The sequence below is a fragment of the Lycium barbarum genome, chromosome 6 (genome assembly GCF_019175385.1).
Source record: "Lycium barbarum isolate Lr01 chromosome 6, ASM1917538v2, whole genome shotgun sequence".
In the NCBI taxonomy this organism is placed as follows: Eukaryota; Viridiplantae; Streptophyta; class Magnoliopsida; order Solanales; family Solanaceae; genus Lycium; species Lycium barbarum.
In genome coordinates, this window is record NC_083342.1 from 121,312,708 (window position 1) to 121,327,156 (window position 14,449).

Consider the following 14,449-nt stretch of genomic DNA (forward strand, 5'->3'; position numbering starts at 1 on the left):
TGGTTGTAATATGTATTGAATTGAATGTGTATGACTCGCACACATGCCTTACGATGAGAACGAGAAACTGAGCTTCAGTTTGTGGAATTGTCTGCTTTGGTACTCTCTTTGCTCGCTATTCTGCCTTCTTTTCTTGTTCAATCTCTCATTTTTCTTTTCGCAGTTGAGCTTTCAATCTGTTATTGTTGTTTCTGTCAATTTATTAGCTATCTTTTTTGCTTTTTGTTGTACATATGAAGCCCTAGAGCAATTTGGCGATGAGAACTGGAGTGTCTGCATCCTTCTTTCTTGGCTCTGTGTTCTTCCTTTCCTGCTTTAATTTCTGAGCTTCTTCCTTCCTCAGTTGTGTGCTGAATTTGTATGAACTGTTTTTTATCAATTTATTTGGCGGTTATTTGGGTTTCTTATGTTTTCCTTGTGCTCCATTGCTATTTGTTCAATTATTACTTATGCTATTTGTACAATTCGTAGTTTGTGGTGGATTTTTATTCTTTTTAATTCAGTTCTATGTGTTTCTGAGAGCTACCTTAACTGTCTTCCATTTTTCCCATCGCTGTTCCTTGATTTTTAAAATGATTGCTTATTGATGTCGCAGAGATTTTGATCAATGTTAAGATTTTGTAATTTAATTCTAAACATTTGACAGGACTCGAAAAAGATTGACATCAAGCTCGGCACAATACTACAAGCTGCTCCATATTTCGAACATGCCTAGCTTGCTTCTTTTCTTGGTTTCTGTTATTTCTTGTTCTCCTTAATATATATATATATTTTTTAAAGAGCTGTGGGTTACCTTTGGTGTTTGATAATTGTATAGAGTTGTAGCTCATTAATACGAGCCTCATTGCCTACCTTGTTTTAGGCACATGTTGAAAGTATTTTGTTGCGAACGCATCTAAATATTTTCATTATCCTTTTCACTTTCCTTATACTGCTTAAAAAAAAAAAAAAAAAAAAAAAAAAAAAGAGAAGAAGGGAATCAATGAAATTTTTCCTATTGGTTCTGCATATTCATACATGAAATAAATTTCGTAGTCGTCATGGTGGGCCTGTGCGCAGCACGGGCGTTCCTTCATCTAGTTAAAGAAATAGGTAGACAGCAATTGTGTCCTTTACAGATGCCAATTACAATAACGTCTAAACTTCACAAATGTGCAGTACAGCTGACATACGGGGAGGAGAAAAGAGTTTACAAATAACCTAAAATTGTGCAGAAATGAGCTCCGCACGATCAACTTCAAAATGGTAATAACTCTTGATATGAAAGTTCTGGTAACAGAATGCCATTCCGATCGTAGTGAAGGCTGCCGGATGCACTCAGTGGTCGACATTTTCCTCCCATGAGTATTCTTTTCTTGCATAATTCCAGTTCAACTATTTCTTGTTCTTCCTCATCCTCATGTTTGCATTCTCTCTCCCTTTTCACCTCTTTCTTGTGTATGGATTTCAGTCTTCTAATGATGCAGTAACCAGCAGGCTGCCTCTTGGTTGATTCCCAGTTAATGGTTTTCGACATTGCCTCCGTCTCTGCACTATTTACAGCACCATAGTCTGCACTTTCAAAGTCTGTTCCAGGATCTGATTTGTTGGTCTTCCAGTTTGTGAAGCAAAATCCGATCTTCTTTCTGAACCTGAACTTGAAGAGCCCTGAAAGATTTCGGGGTAAAATCCATGGTTGCTTTCCACTGCCAGTTGATATTTCTGAATTCTCTTCATCATTCACTTTTAATTGCTTCCCCTTTGTATCTATGATGCTCAATATCCTTTTGAATGAACATGACTTACTCAGTGTTAGGCGCTCCACTGAATCTTCCAACAAAGTCTTAAACATGTTGCCTTTCTTCCCGGAGATGATCAGTTGATCTCGTTCTTCCATGCATTCGTCCAAAGCGTCAGGTTCATCATGTCTGTCATTTTTAGAGCTTGAAGTGTCACTTTGAAATGGTTTCTTGTTGCGAGAAGCATTACAGAAAATTGAACCAATTTCCTTTGGCAGAAATCCTGCAGGTTTAGCCCATTTGATTTTCTTCTTTCTCCCCTTGGCACCCTTTTCAGTTTTTTGCATACGGTTCTTGACAACAAGACACTTGGGTAATCTCACTCTCACCTTTTGTTGGAGGGATATGGCCAAACCATTGATTTGTGAATACTTTAGGACAGAGCTGGGATTTTTCCATTTTCTCATACTATGTAAACTTCCTTTCTCCATTTTCATTTTCTTTGAAGAATTTGGCTTTGCTCTTGGCAAACAGAATATCCCAAAATTTACAAGAGTTGGGGTTTTTCCATACTTTTCTTTTCTTTTCATTGTTAGCACACCTATCTCTTTGTTTTCAGTAGACGTGGGTAATGGGATTATGGGAGTGTTCTATTCATACGCTAATGGGATCACACATTTTTGTTACTTTTTCCCCAAGGATGCCCTCAATTATCCTTTCGAGAAGGTTATAATGGTTAAATTATAGCATATAAAGGGAATTAAGTTATAAAGTTGGTTACATATTTTCTCATCAACTCATCTAAACGTGATTGATTAGTTCACGGCATAGAAATTTAACCTCTACTACTGTTTTCTTTCCAAACAGAGGACTCGCTGTTTCAATCTTCAATGGGTAGTTAAGCAAATAGCATTTGATTTCATCATTATCCAATAAGAGTCAACAACTCCACTTTGTTTTATCCTAGTTTGTTTTATTCTAGCAACTATCGCTCATGAAAAAAAAAAAAAATGTAACCGAGGAGTATCTATAGCAACTAAAATTTTGTAACCATGGCTTAAGAATGATGATAATATCATAGGGAAATAAGTCGAGAAAATTTTGCATCAATGATGTTATGTATTTACTGCATATATATATATATATATTTATTTTTTTTTGAAAAAATGGCAATGTGATGTTCTTGGATCCACTACCATAATTAGTTTATGTTGTTTGACTTAGGCATGGAGCTGAGCCAACATCAAGTTCAATGAATATTGTTACAATACCAAGGTTAGTAGAGTTTAACATCGAGTTCAATTATTAGTAGAGTTCAAGTTCAACCAAGCTCTTCTCGCATAGAACCGAGATAAATTAGAGTTTTAGTTTATTATTCCTTAAGATTTGAATTTAAGACTTGTTAATGCAGCCTCCATTATCCATAACAAGTTAAGTATTGGTCATTATTGAATTAAAAAAAAAAGGCTTTTAATTAAAAAAAAAATCACACATTTAGCAAAGAGTAGGATTCAAATTCATGCACTACTAAAATTGTCATCTCAACCATTGGACTATACGTTTGAGACCCAAAAGGGGGAAAAGATCTTTATTACACCATGATAATTGAAGGACCATTTTCAAAAGAAAAAAAAACTTATAAAATTAGGGCAAAGACAAACGGAAGCAAATTGCTGCTTATACAAATTATATATATACTCGGGTCAACAAACTCCGGCCCAAGGTGCAAACCCGACCCGTATTAGAGTGTATAGCGCTAAAACCCTCCTTGTCCCCTAATTCTCCGTCACTGCAAAAATGAATTCAGTGGCTGCTAAACTTGTCAAATTATTACGCTTATCACCAGCCACCAGACCAGGTACTTATTAGTTTTGTTGTATTAGTGTCATTCTCTTAATATGGTACTGGTCATATTGATAGGAAATGAACTAATAGGTTCTTAATAGAGGCATTTGAGTGAACAAGTGGTGGGCATTCTGAAAATAAAGCTGTTTTCGTTATGATTAAGGTTGTTTATTGCGAAGTGCAGTGATGGGTGTGCAAGGAAGCTCTAGGTTATGTAATTATTTTGTTGTATCAGAGTTATTCTTTCTTTTTTGTGGTACTGGTCATATTGATTGGAAGTGAACTAATAGGTTCTAAGTAGAGGCGTTTGAGTGAACAACTGGTGTGCATTCTGAAAAATAAAATTGTTTTTGTTATGATTAAGGTTGTTTTATTGCAAATTACAGTGATGGGTGTGCAAGGAAGCTCTAGGTTGTGTTATTCAACTGGTACATTTCTCAGTGATGATGAGCCTGCAAGTAATAATGAAGATGTACGAATCGACGATGATGATTTTCTTCCCGAAAAACCTGACTTGCAGCTGCAAGGTGTGGATCCCAGAAAGGGTTGGAATTTTAGGGGTGTTCATAAGGTATATGTTCTTGTTCAAAGCCCTAAAAGCATATTGAAGGTTGAACTGTAACTGGAATACTTGTACAGGAAAGAATGACAAGAAGGCTGACAACATGTTGTATCAGTTAATATTTAGTTTCTTGAACAATTTTGGATTTGATTGGATGGTGTTGGTTATATTTTTAAACTGATTTATTCCATTCTCGTATTTCGCTGACCTTTGTCTTGCTCTCTGATCATTCTGAGTTTGCTAAATTGTCTTAACTGATTCCATATGCAGAATGAGATTTGGGTGAGCGCAAACTTTTTGTAGAAGTTGTTGAGAACTTGGTTGAGAATGAAGCTATTTAGTTAAAGATAGTTGAGGACCAGAATGGTGGAATCTGGGAATCGTAATGCGATTACTTTTTTTTTTTTTTGAGAGTCTCACAACTCCAAAACCGTAGCCAAATAAAGGAAGCTGTTAGATTATCTATTTCTAATTTTTTAGCCAAAAATGTCAATGATGTATCTTTTTAATTATTTGTCTGTTTTTTTTTCCGGGGGGGGGGGGTGGTGGTGGTGGTGGTGGTGGAAATGGAGAGAGCAACTTAAAGACTGGATTTTGTTTTTGACAGGCTATTATATGTGGCAAAGTCGGGCAATCTCCTGTGCAGAAGATATTGAGAAATGGACGAACTGTCACTATCTTCACAGTTGGAACAGGTGGCATGTTCGATCAGAGAATCCCGGGAGACAGAGACTTGCCTAAACCTGGTCAGTGGCATAGGATCGCGGTGCATAATGATATGCTTGGGCAGTACTCTGTTCAGCAACTTACCAAAAAGTAAGAACCTTTTGTTTTTCCCTTTAATCCACATTTTTATCTCTCTTTTATTCTCTAATATATACATTCTATCAGCTCCTCGGTCTACGTAGAGGGTGATATTGAAACCAGAGTCTATAATGATAGTCTCAGCGGCGAAGTTAAAAGCATACCAGAAATTTGTGTGCGCAGAGATGGTACGTCCTTATGTTTATTGTGAGCCCCCGTGGTTTGTCATATTTGAAGATTTGGGAGTTTGGCATTAAATGGTAGTCATTGCACCCTATTTCATGCGATGATTTCATTGAAAGCAGATTTTTAGGACCCGTTTGGCCATGAGAATTTTTCACTTTTTTCCGGAAAACTTTCACTTTATTTGGAAATCAATGTTTGGCCATGAAAATTCCAAATACAACTTCAAGTTGTATTTGGAATTTGAAAAAAGCCTAAAAACCTGTTTTCACTTTCAGTACATTCAAACAACCAAATATTCTTTGCAAAAATTATAACCAAACACAACTCCAATTTCAAAATTCCAAATAAAGTGAAAAATATCTGGTTTTCATGGCCAAACGCCTAATTAAGAAAAACAGATTTTGAAGTTTTTATCAGACTCGCATGTTTTACTTTTGTTTTTTGAAGGAAAGATTTCAGCTAATTGTTTTTTCTTTTTGAGGGAAAAACCAAATAATTCTTTAGCTTCAATTTTCTCTTATATCTTTAAATTTTGAATGTTGTATGCATTCGAAGGTGTTGTCAATTTTTTTTATGGTGTTAGAAGACGGAAGACGCATTACTGAAATTTTTGAATAAAAGGAGTGTTAACTTGTCAGGCTGTCTTGCGAGTTAGAGCTGCCATTTCATTATATCATCTTATATCTTTTCCCCTGTTCATAAGCTTTAGTAAGCAGGGTTATAGAGTAAGATATAGTTAGTTAGTAAACTCATACTTCTATACTCGCCAAATTCAATCCTTGCAGCTATACCTACCAAAGGACAATGCATTGCCAGAAGAGTAAGAAAATGATGCAAAACACAAGGGTCAAGACAGATTTTTATTATACTTAGGTGCCGTTTGGCCATAAAAATTATTCACTTTTTTCCGGATTTTTTTTTTCACTTTTTTCACTTTTGGGCGTTTTGGCCATAAATATTCCGAATACAACTTGAAGTTGTATTCCAGAATACCAAAAACTCAAAAAACTTGTTTTTCAAAATTTTTTCACTTTTTTTACAACTACATTTCACCAAAAACTACAATTTCAAAAACTATGGCCAAACACAACTCCAACTTCAAAAATTCCAAAAAAAGTGAATTTGTTTTTGGTATCTATGGCCAAACGCCTACTTAGACAGTGGAGTATAGGAAGTCTGTTAACAAGAAGAAGGAAATGTACCAAGTTTTTAAGTTGGGGGAGCAACAGTTGAGATCCCACTGCTATAGGTATGGATTGTGCCTCATTAGTTTGGTACTCATCATTACTGTCAACCACACCTATATCATGGGCATCCAAGAGTAGTAACCACAAAAAGAGAGAGTGTGGAAGGACGGGGAGCATAGATCTTTACTTCCAAAACCTTAACCTTTGGGCTTCACCAAAATTAGTAACAAAAGTAAGGTCTGTTCAAATTAGTAAAATTTATTGCTCCCGTACGATTTGGGATAATTGGCCTTCATCCCAGATTTCGAACTCAAGTTCATTTTGCTCTCATTCTAATTTAGTACGATTACAGAGGCACTGATATACTACTAGGAAAAAGATCCTTACAAAAAAAAATAGAATCTTTTTAAGTTAAAAAGAGAAAAGAGACTCATCAAAAAAAAAAAAAAAAAAAAAAGAAGATAAAAAGAGCCGAGTTAAAAGTACTCCCACCTATATCAGCTCCTCCATTGGTCTTCAAGGACCTCAACAGTCAACAGACAGCCGGCTTCACTTTCTTCTTTCTCTAGGCACTGCTTAAGTTGGAATTTGGCACCAAACCCGAAACTAGTTCCTGTTGTTACACCTTTCTTTCCAATCACCGCCATTAAAGGAATGCAATGTAGTTCCGGGCTTGCTTGACAGGAACAGTATTTGGGTATTTGAAGTGAGGAAGTGAACAAAAAACTAAGAATTCAATTAGGGGACTGAAAAAAATTAACAAGTTTTAATTACAGTGAAGTCCGAGTTATTTGATTATTGAAAGGTGATTTGCAGTTATGCTTGATGCTGATCTGATATTTTATTTCTTGGGTGTGGACGAAAAAAGAGAAGTCTTATGTACAAATTTGAACCTTTCAAGGAAAACAATGTAAAAGATGAAGGCAAGAAATGCTTGATAACATATGTTAGGTAATGAATAAAAACACCCCTATAATATTAATACTCATGACCAAGTTCAACTTGCATGTATGATTGATTTTACATGTTCTTTAGCATAATGTATTTCATTATGTTGGAACTTCAAATAAATAGATTGGTTTTATGGTAGGTAAGTCAAGAGAAACGGTGATAAAGCCTCCTATTCATTATTTTTATTTTGGGAATTAGAAGTTGATTCATTAAATCAATCTGGAAATTGTGAAAGTGGGAATCAACCATACCAATAATCTGTGGCGGGAGATTCTGTTCAGTTTAGTGGTCTTTAAACTGGTACCAGTAAAGTAGAAAGCATAATCGTGTTGGAGGGAGTAAATGTGCTAAACAGCTATGAGATATTGCTCTGTTATAGATTCATTCTTTATTCGTTAACCTGATAGTTTTGTAGATATGAGATAAATGGACTCAAAAATATACTGCAAAATAATTAAGTTACCAGTTTTAAAAAAAATAAAAAATACTGCAAAATAATTATGTAATATTACTATTGTATGAAAAACTGCTTTTAGTCAGTGAAACCAATGATAAAAGCATCATAATTTTCTAATGTTATGTAATTTTCTCACAGGGAGGATTCGGCTTATAAAAGGTGGTGAAAGTGTCAGCAGTATCTCTATTGATGAGCTCCGTAAGTTTTCTTCTGTTATATAAAATTTTCTGTTCTCGAAATTTATGAACTTTGGGTTATAGTACCAGATTTATTTCCTAAATCAGATCCCTCTTGTACCGCATTTGTTTTCCATGAAATATTCCCCTCTGTTGGTTTTATTGGACTTGTACTTTTCCTGTTATTGGCAGGAGAAGGATTGCTGTAGAAGCTCATTGGTAAATTGTCAAAATATGGTAGTAGGTGGTTGGGAGAGGTTGGCGGGAAGGGGGTGAGAGGGAACGAAGCAGCTGAGGAGTGACCTATTGTTGAAATATATTCTGCAGTAACGCAAAAGTTTCCTTATTTCCATCTGTAACCTGAAAAATTTTAGTTACTAGTTTTCCTTCAACGGCTAGTATCCATCTTCTCGCTTGTATTTTGTTCAGAAGCAGGAGAGATGTACCTTTTGGATCCACATTATTTTGTGGGTAGTTGCTTCATTCGCCATAGCTGTGTAAAATGTTGTTCAAATGATTGAAATAACTAGGTGTAACTGTGAAAGAATAGAACTACTTGTGGAATGAAGTGGTGGCTGCTAATTCATAGTTAATCTTTTATCCCCTTCTATTGTATGAAGTTGATACTACGGCACTAAATGGAGTGTTAAAACTTCTGTTTGTAAAAGCTGCAGCATCCAGTAGCCTGTTATTAAGTAAAAACCTACATTCATCTTGTTTTTGGCCATTTATGGCAGCATACTCTTTTCAGATAACAATTATCGATGATGGGGTATATAATAGTTAAATTTTGTTTGTGCTGCGCTTATGCCACACCTTAAAGGTCTTTCTATCTTCTTCAGCTCTTCTATCTCGATCTCCAGCCTTGCCAATTTCTCTATTTTTTGACAGCAATAGAAGCTTAATTTTCCCGATCCATCACTTATTTCTTATGCTTCATGAAAATAGCATATAGCCTTCACATACACGGAGACGATGGTGGAAGTTAAAACTATATTTTGGGGTTGGTTATTTCTCATACTTGAGAGAAATTTGTAGGGTCGTTATCTCAGTCATTTAGCGTTTTTACGTAAAGGATATGTTCTCGTAGGCCAGGGAGCATGCGAGTTGGAGCACTTTCATTTTTTAACATTTCTGTACTGTTCAGTCTGCTTCTTATTTACTACCCAACACAAAATAATTGATTCCTTAAACACCCCTAAAAGGTAAAATCATCCTTAAATTTAGCTGTGAGCAGATAAGATGGTATTTATGTGGTGAATTAAGCCTCATTTGTTCTCATTAAGATTAAGACGTCTGAATCTAAATGTACATTTGAATGATTATATATTGTCTCTAGATCTGAATACTGAATGATTAAGACCGTTTGTTTTTCAACATTTAAATGGGCATAAAGTATTTATTTGAACATAATAAATATACAATTCAAATAAAAAAAATAACTAAATATTAGAAAATATATACAAATTTAATAAAATAAAAATATCATTTGATAAAAAAATATATATATTTATTTTCGCTAGTAATGATGAAAATGCTTTTTGTAGCGGTCGTGGGTCGTGGATGGGGTAGGTGTGTAGTGGTGGATGGGTTTTGATTCTCTACGAAAAAAGCGTCTCTTGTCTGTATGAGACCAGCAGTAGTGAATATCCGATTCATGCACCACTTCAGTGGAGCAGTACTTTCATTAACTTAGGAGTACTATATTTGCTGTTCTTTCACTTTAAACATTTCTAGCCTAATCTCTCTTTCTGTTAAGACATTATTTAATCCAACACAAGATTTCTTTGATTCATCTTATGTTAGTTTAACATATTTTAAGTATGTATAGCTACAAAATCTTAGCTATGAATTTAAAAATCGTGGCTAATACCTAGTAATAGCCACGGAAATTTGAATTCCATGGCTATCTACAAATTCGTAAAATATCTTAGCCACGAAAATTTAATTGACAAAGCTAATTCGTCAGTTTTGCTATAATTGCTAACAATCGTGGCAATATTTACCTAAATAGCTACAAAATTTATTGCTACAGTAAATTTTGTAGCTGATCATAAGTTTTTGCCACGCGATATAAGTTATCGTAGCAATAGTAGCCTTTTAGCCACGATAAATTATTTAAAACAAAATCTTGTAGCTAAATAGATACTTTTGCTTCAAGTTCTAAAAAATTGTGGCAATAGCTAAATTATATAGCCACGGGCCTTTTGCTATAATAAAATTTCATAGCTAATCATTAATTTTTGTCACAAGTTGAAACTTACTGTAGCAATAGTAACCTTTTAGCCACAAAGAGTTATTTAAAATAAAATATTATAGCTAAATAGATAATTTTGCTTCGAGTACTAAAAAACCATGGCAATAATAGGCTTAATATCTACAATTATTTATCATGACGACATGATATGGCCAGGAATTCATTGTTGTGATAAAATTTCCGGCTAATCATTATTTTTTACCACGAGTTGAAATTTGTTGTAGCAATAGTAATCTTTTAGCCATATTAAATTATTTGACAAAAAATCTTGTAGCTAAATAAATATTTTTTCTTCAAGTTATATTTGAAAAAAGTAAAAATAATTTGCTTAATAATTACAATTATTTGTCATGACAAAATGAATAACTACAAATTTAGAGTGACAATAAAATTCCATAGTTAACTATAATTTTTGCTATGCACGTGAGGTTACCATTGTTAAGTTTAAAGTCCACAAATGCATTAAGTGAGAGACTTTAAAGGTGAAGTATGAATTGAGAAATGGAGGGAAACAAAAGTGGCGGGAAATGAAAGTTTGAAAAAAGCAACCTTTCAAGTGAACACTTCTCCCATATTGGTGGTTGAAAGTGTTATGTGTGTGCTTATATTAAACAACACATTCTCTAGATCATAAAAGGTTGAGAAGAGGACCACCCCTCGCGCCGTCGTCGTCGCTCGGCTCGGCTTCGGCTTCGGCTTCGGCTTCGGCTTCGGCTTCGGCTTCGGCTTCGGATTTGGATTTGGATTTGGATTTATTGAGAAATTGCCGCCTTCGTGGAAGGATTTTAAAAACTACTTAAAACACAAACGTAAGGAAATGACATTAGAAGATCTAATCGTCCGTCTTAGAATTGAGGAAGACAACAGAACTGAAGGCCAATGGCAAACAAGCAATAATGGGGGCAAACATCGTTGAAACTGCCTCTACAAGTTCAAAGAAAAGGAAGCGGCCTTCTGGAGGGAAGAATGTTCCAAGCAAGAAGAAATTCAAAGGAAGTTGTTACAACTGCGGCAAAATTGGACACATGGCTTCAGACTGTCGTGCTCCGAAAAAGGATAAGGAGAAGAAAAAAGGTCAAGCCAATATGGTTGAAATGAACAATGAAGTGGATAATCTATGTGCCATGTTGTCATAGACTCGGGTGCTACTCGCCACGTGTGTTCTAACAAGGAATTCTTTTCGTCTTATGATGCAGTTGGCCCCAATGAGACGATCTTCATGGCCAATTCTGCTACTGCCAAAATCGAGGGAATAGGCAACATTGCCTTGAAGATGACGTCTGGAAAGATTGTGATGCTCAAGAATGTCCTTCATGTTCCAGAAATGCGGAAGAACTTAGTCTCAACTTCACTACTAGTCAAGAATGGATTTAAATGTGTTTTTGTTTCTGATAAGGTTGTTGTTAGTAAAAACGATATGTATGTTGGAAAGGGCTACCTCACAAAGGGCCTTTTCAAACTCAATGTAATCTCAGTTGATATGAATAAAAATTCTCCTTCATCTTATTTACTTGAGTCAAATAGTTTATGGCATGCACGTTTGGGACACATTAATTATAAAACATTGCGAAAAATGATTAACTTGGAAATACTTCCTAAGTTTGAATGCAATAAGTCCAAATGTCAAGTATGTGTTGAATCCAAGTATGCTAAGCATCCTTTTATAAGTCTATTGAAAGGAATTCCAATCCTTTAGACTTGATTCATACCGACATTTGTGATATGAAGTCAACACCATCACGCGGTGGGAAAAAGTACTTTATAACTTTTATTGACGATAGCACTCGTTATTGCTATGTGTATTTACTTAATAGCAAAGATGAAGCTATTAATGCATTTAAACAATACAAAAATGAAGTCGAAACACAACTGAACAAGAAAATCAAAATGATTAGAACTGATAGGGGTGGAGAGTATGAATCTCCCTTTGAAGAAATATGCTTAGAATATGGAATAATTCATCAAACTACTGCCCCATACACCCCACAATCCAATGGAATTGCGGAAAGAAAGAATCGAACGTTGAAGGAAATGATGAATGCCTTATTAATAAGTTCTGGTTTACCGCAAAACTTGTGGGGCGAAGCTATCCTTACAGCAAACCGAATACTTAACTGAGTGCCCCATAGCAAAACAAAGTCCATTCCATATGAACAATGGAAAGGTAGAAAGCCTAGCTTAAAATATTTCAAAGTGTGGGGGTGTTTAGCCAAGGTACAAATTCCTAAACCCAAAAGGGTAAAAATTGGACCAAAAACCATTGATTGTGTTTTTATAGGATACGCCACCAATAGTAAAACGTATCGTTTTCTGGTTCATAAGTCAGAAAATCCCGACATTCATGTTAATACGGTAATGGAATCTGATAATGCTGAATTTTTTGAGAATATTTATCCGTATAAAATAAAATGTGAGTCGTCTGGTGAAAGACCTAAACGACCTCGGGAAGAAACAAAGAAAAATATGCCTAACGAAGAGAATCCAAGACGTAGCAAACGTCAAAGAACATCGACTTCTTTTGGTCCAGACTTTTTGACATTCTTAGTAGAGAATGAGCCTCAAACTTTCAAAGAAGCAATGTCCTCCTCCGAAGCACAATATTGGAAAGAGGCAATCAATAGTGAAATAGAATCCATATTAAACAATCATACATGGGAACTGGTTGATCTTCCTCCGGAAAACAAACCTTTAGGCTCCAAATGGATTTTCAAGAAGAAAATGAAAGATGATGGCACTGTTGATAAATATAAGGCAAGACTCGTTGTCAAAGGATTCAGACAACGAGAAGGTCTTGATTATTTTGATACATACTCACCAGTAACAAGGATAACATGCATTCAGGTGTTGATAGCGTTGTCTGCGGTGTACGGACTCCATATCCATCAAATGGACGTAAAAACAACCTTCTTGAATGGAGAGTTAGAGGAAGAAATCTATATGGATCAACCCGAAGGGTTCATAACTCCCGGAAAAGAGAAGAAGGTGTGTCGACTTGTTAAGTCACTTTATGGACTTAAGCAAGCACCCAAACAATGGCATGCAAAATTTGACCAAACAATGTTGGCAAATGGATTTAAAATTAATGAATGTGATAAATGTGTTTATGTTAAGAACGTTCCAAATCACTTAGTCATTGTTTGCCTGTATGTTGATGATGTGTTGATAATGAGTAAAGACATTGCCGATATAAATGCCACTAAGCGTATGCTTGCTAGTAAGTTTGATATGAAAGACTTAGGAGTTGCTGATTTAATTCTAGGAATTAAGATCCATAGAACTCCACAAGGTCTAGCATTGTCACAAACTCACTATGTTAAGATGGTACTTGAAAAATTCAAGTATCTAGAGTTTAACATTGCAAAGACTCCAATTGACGTGAACCTTGCTCTTACAAAGAACCAAGGTCAAAGCAAGTCTCAGTTAGACTATGCTCGAGTGTTGGGAAGTTTGATGTACATTATGAACTGTACACGACCAGATATAGCTTGTGCAATAAGTAAATTGAGTCGTTACACATGTAATCCTGACCAAACTCATTGGATGGCAATGAAAAGAGTTTTGGGGTATTTACAATACACCCAAGACTATGCTTTGCACTATAATAAATATCCTGCGGTAATTGAAGGATATAGTGATGCAAATTGGATCACCGGATCATCTGAAGTCAAATCCACAAGTGGATATGTTTTCACTATTGGAGGAGGAGCAGTTTCTTGGAAATCGTCCAAGCAAACATGTATTGCTCGCTCTACAATGGAGTCAGAATTTATAGCTTTGGATAAAGCTGGTGAGGAAGCTGAATGGCTACGGAATTTCTTGGAAGACATTCCGTTTTGGCCTAAACCAGTGGCACCTATATGCATACATTGTGATAGTCAAGCTGCAATAGGAAGGGCTGGAAGCGTCATGTATAACGACAAATCTCGTCACATACGACGAAGACATAATACCGTTAGACAATTACTCTCTAGTGGAATTATCACAATTGACTATGTAAAGTCAAAGGATAATGTGTCGGATCCACTTACAAAAGGCCTAACTAGAGAGACGGTTGATAAATTATCAAAGGGAATGGGATTATGGCCAAGAACAAGTCATAATAATGGTAACTCCACCTAGTTGACTGGAAATCCCAAGATCTAGGTTCAAGGAGATCAAACAAAGTTATGAATGACAGTTCAACATTGTCGTCAAACTCAATCCATTCTCATGATAAGACAATGTTCAGGAGCAAAGATAAAGCGCAAAGGCTTTTTAATGGTTTCTAAGTTTGATACGAAGTATATCAAATTGTGTATCTATAGGA

The 14,449-nt window shown here is 35.5% G+C and overlaps 2 protein-coding genes across 2 annotated transcripts; one reads left to right on the forward strand and one right to left on the reverse strand.

Moving 5' to 3' along the window:
• Positions 1 to 902: 902 nt before the first annotated feature.
• On the reverse strand, positions 903 to 2,406 carry LOC132646003 (uncharacterized). Its single transcript, XM_060363316.1, has one exon. The coding sequence runs from the start codon at positions 2,306 to 2,308 to the stop codon at positions 1,238 to 1,240; it is 1,071 nt and encodes a 356-aa protein (XP_060219299.1). The 5' UTR covers positions 2,309 to 2,406; the 3' UTR covers positions 903 to 1,237.
• Positions 2,407 to 3,298: 892 nt separating this feature from the next.
• On the forward strand, positions 3,299 to 8,486 carry LOC132646005 (single-stranded DNA-binding protein, mitochondrial). The gene is made up of 6 exons (XM_060363317.1): positions 3,299 to 3,576; positions 3,950 to 4,134; positions 4,733 to 4,941; positions 5,017 to 5,117; positions 7,849 to 7,908; positions 8,079 to 8,486. Exons 1-6 carry the CDS (start codon positions 3,516 to 3,518, stop codon positions 8,093 to 8,095), a joined length of 633 nt encoding a protein of 210 aa, XP_060219300.1. The 5' UTR covers positions 3,299 to 3,515; the 3' UTR covers positions 8,096 to 8,486.
• The last annotated feature ends 5,963 nt before the right edge of the window (positions 8,487 to 14,449 follow it).

What these genes read in the sequence shown, in the direction of transcription:
- LOC132646003 (XM_060363316.1), bottom strand. Translation starts at nt 2,308, where the DNA reads ATGAAAAGAAAAGAAAAGTATGGAAAAACCCCAACTCTTGTAAATTTT.
- LOC132646005 (XM_060363317.1), top strand. Translation starts at nt 3,516, where the DNA reads ATGAATTCAGTGGCTGCTAAACTTGTCAAATTATTACGCTTATCACCA. An exon ending in ATCACCAGCCACCAGACCAG is followed by an intron (nt 3,577 to 3,949) that starts GTACTTATTAGT and finishes TGCAAATTACAG; the next exon opens with TGATGGGTGTGCAAGGAAGC. An exon ending in ATTTTAGGGGTGTTCATAAG is followed by an intron (nt 4,135 to 4,732) that starts GTATATGTTCTT and finishes TGTTTTTGACAG; the next exon opens with GCTATTATATGTGGCAAAGT.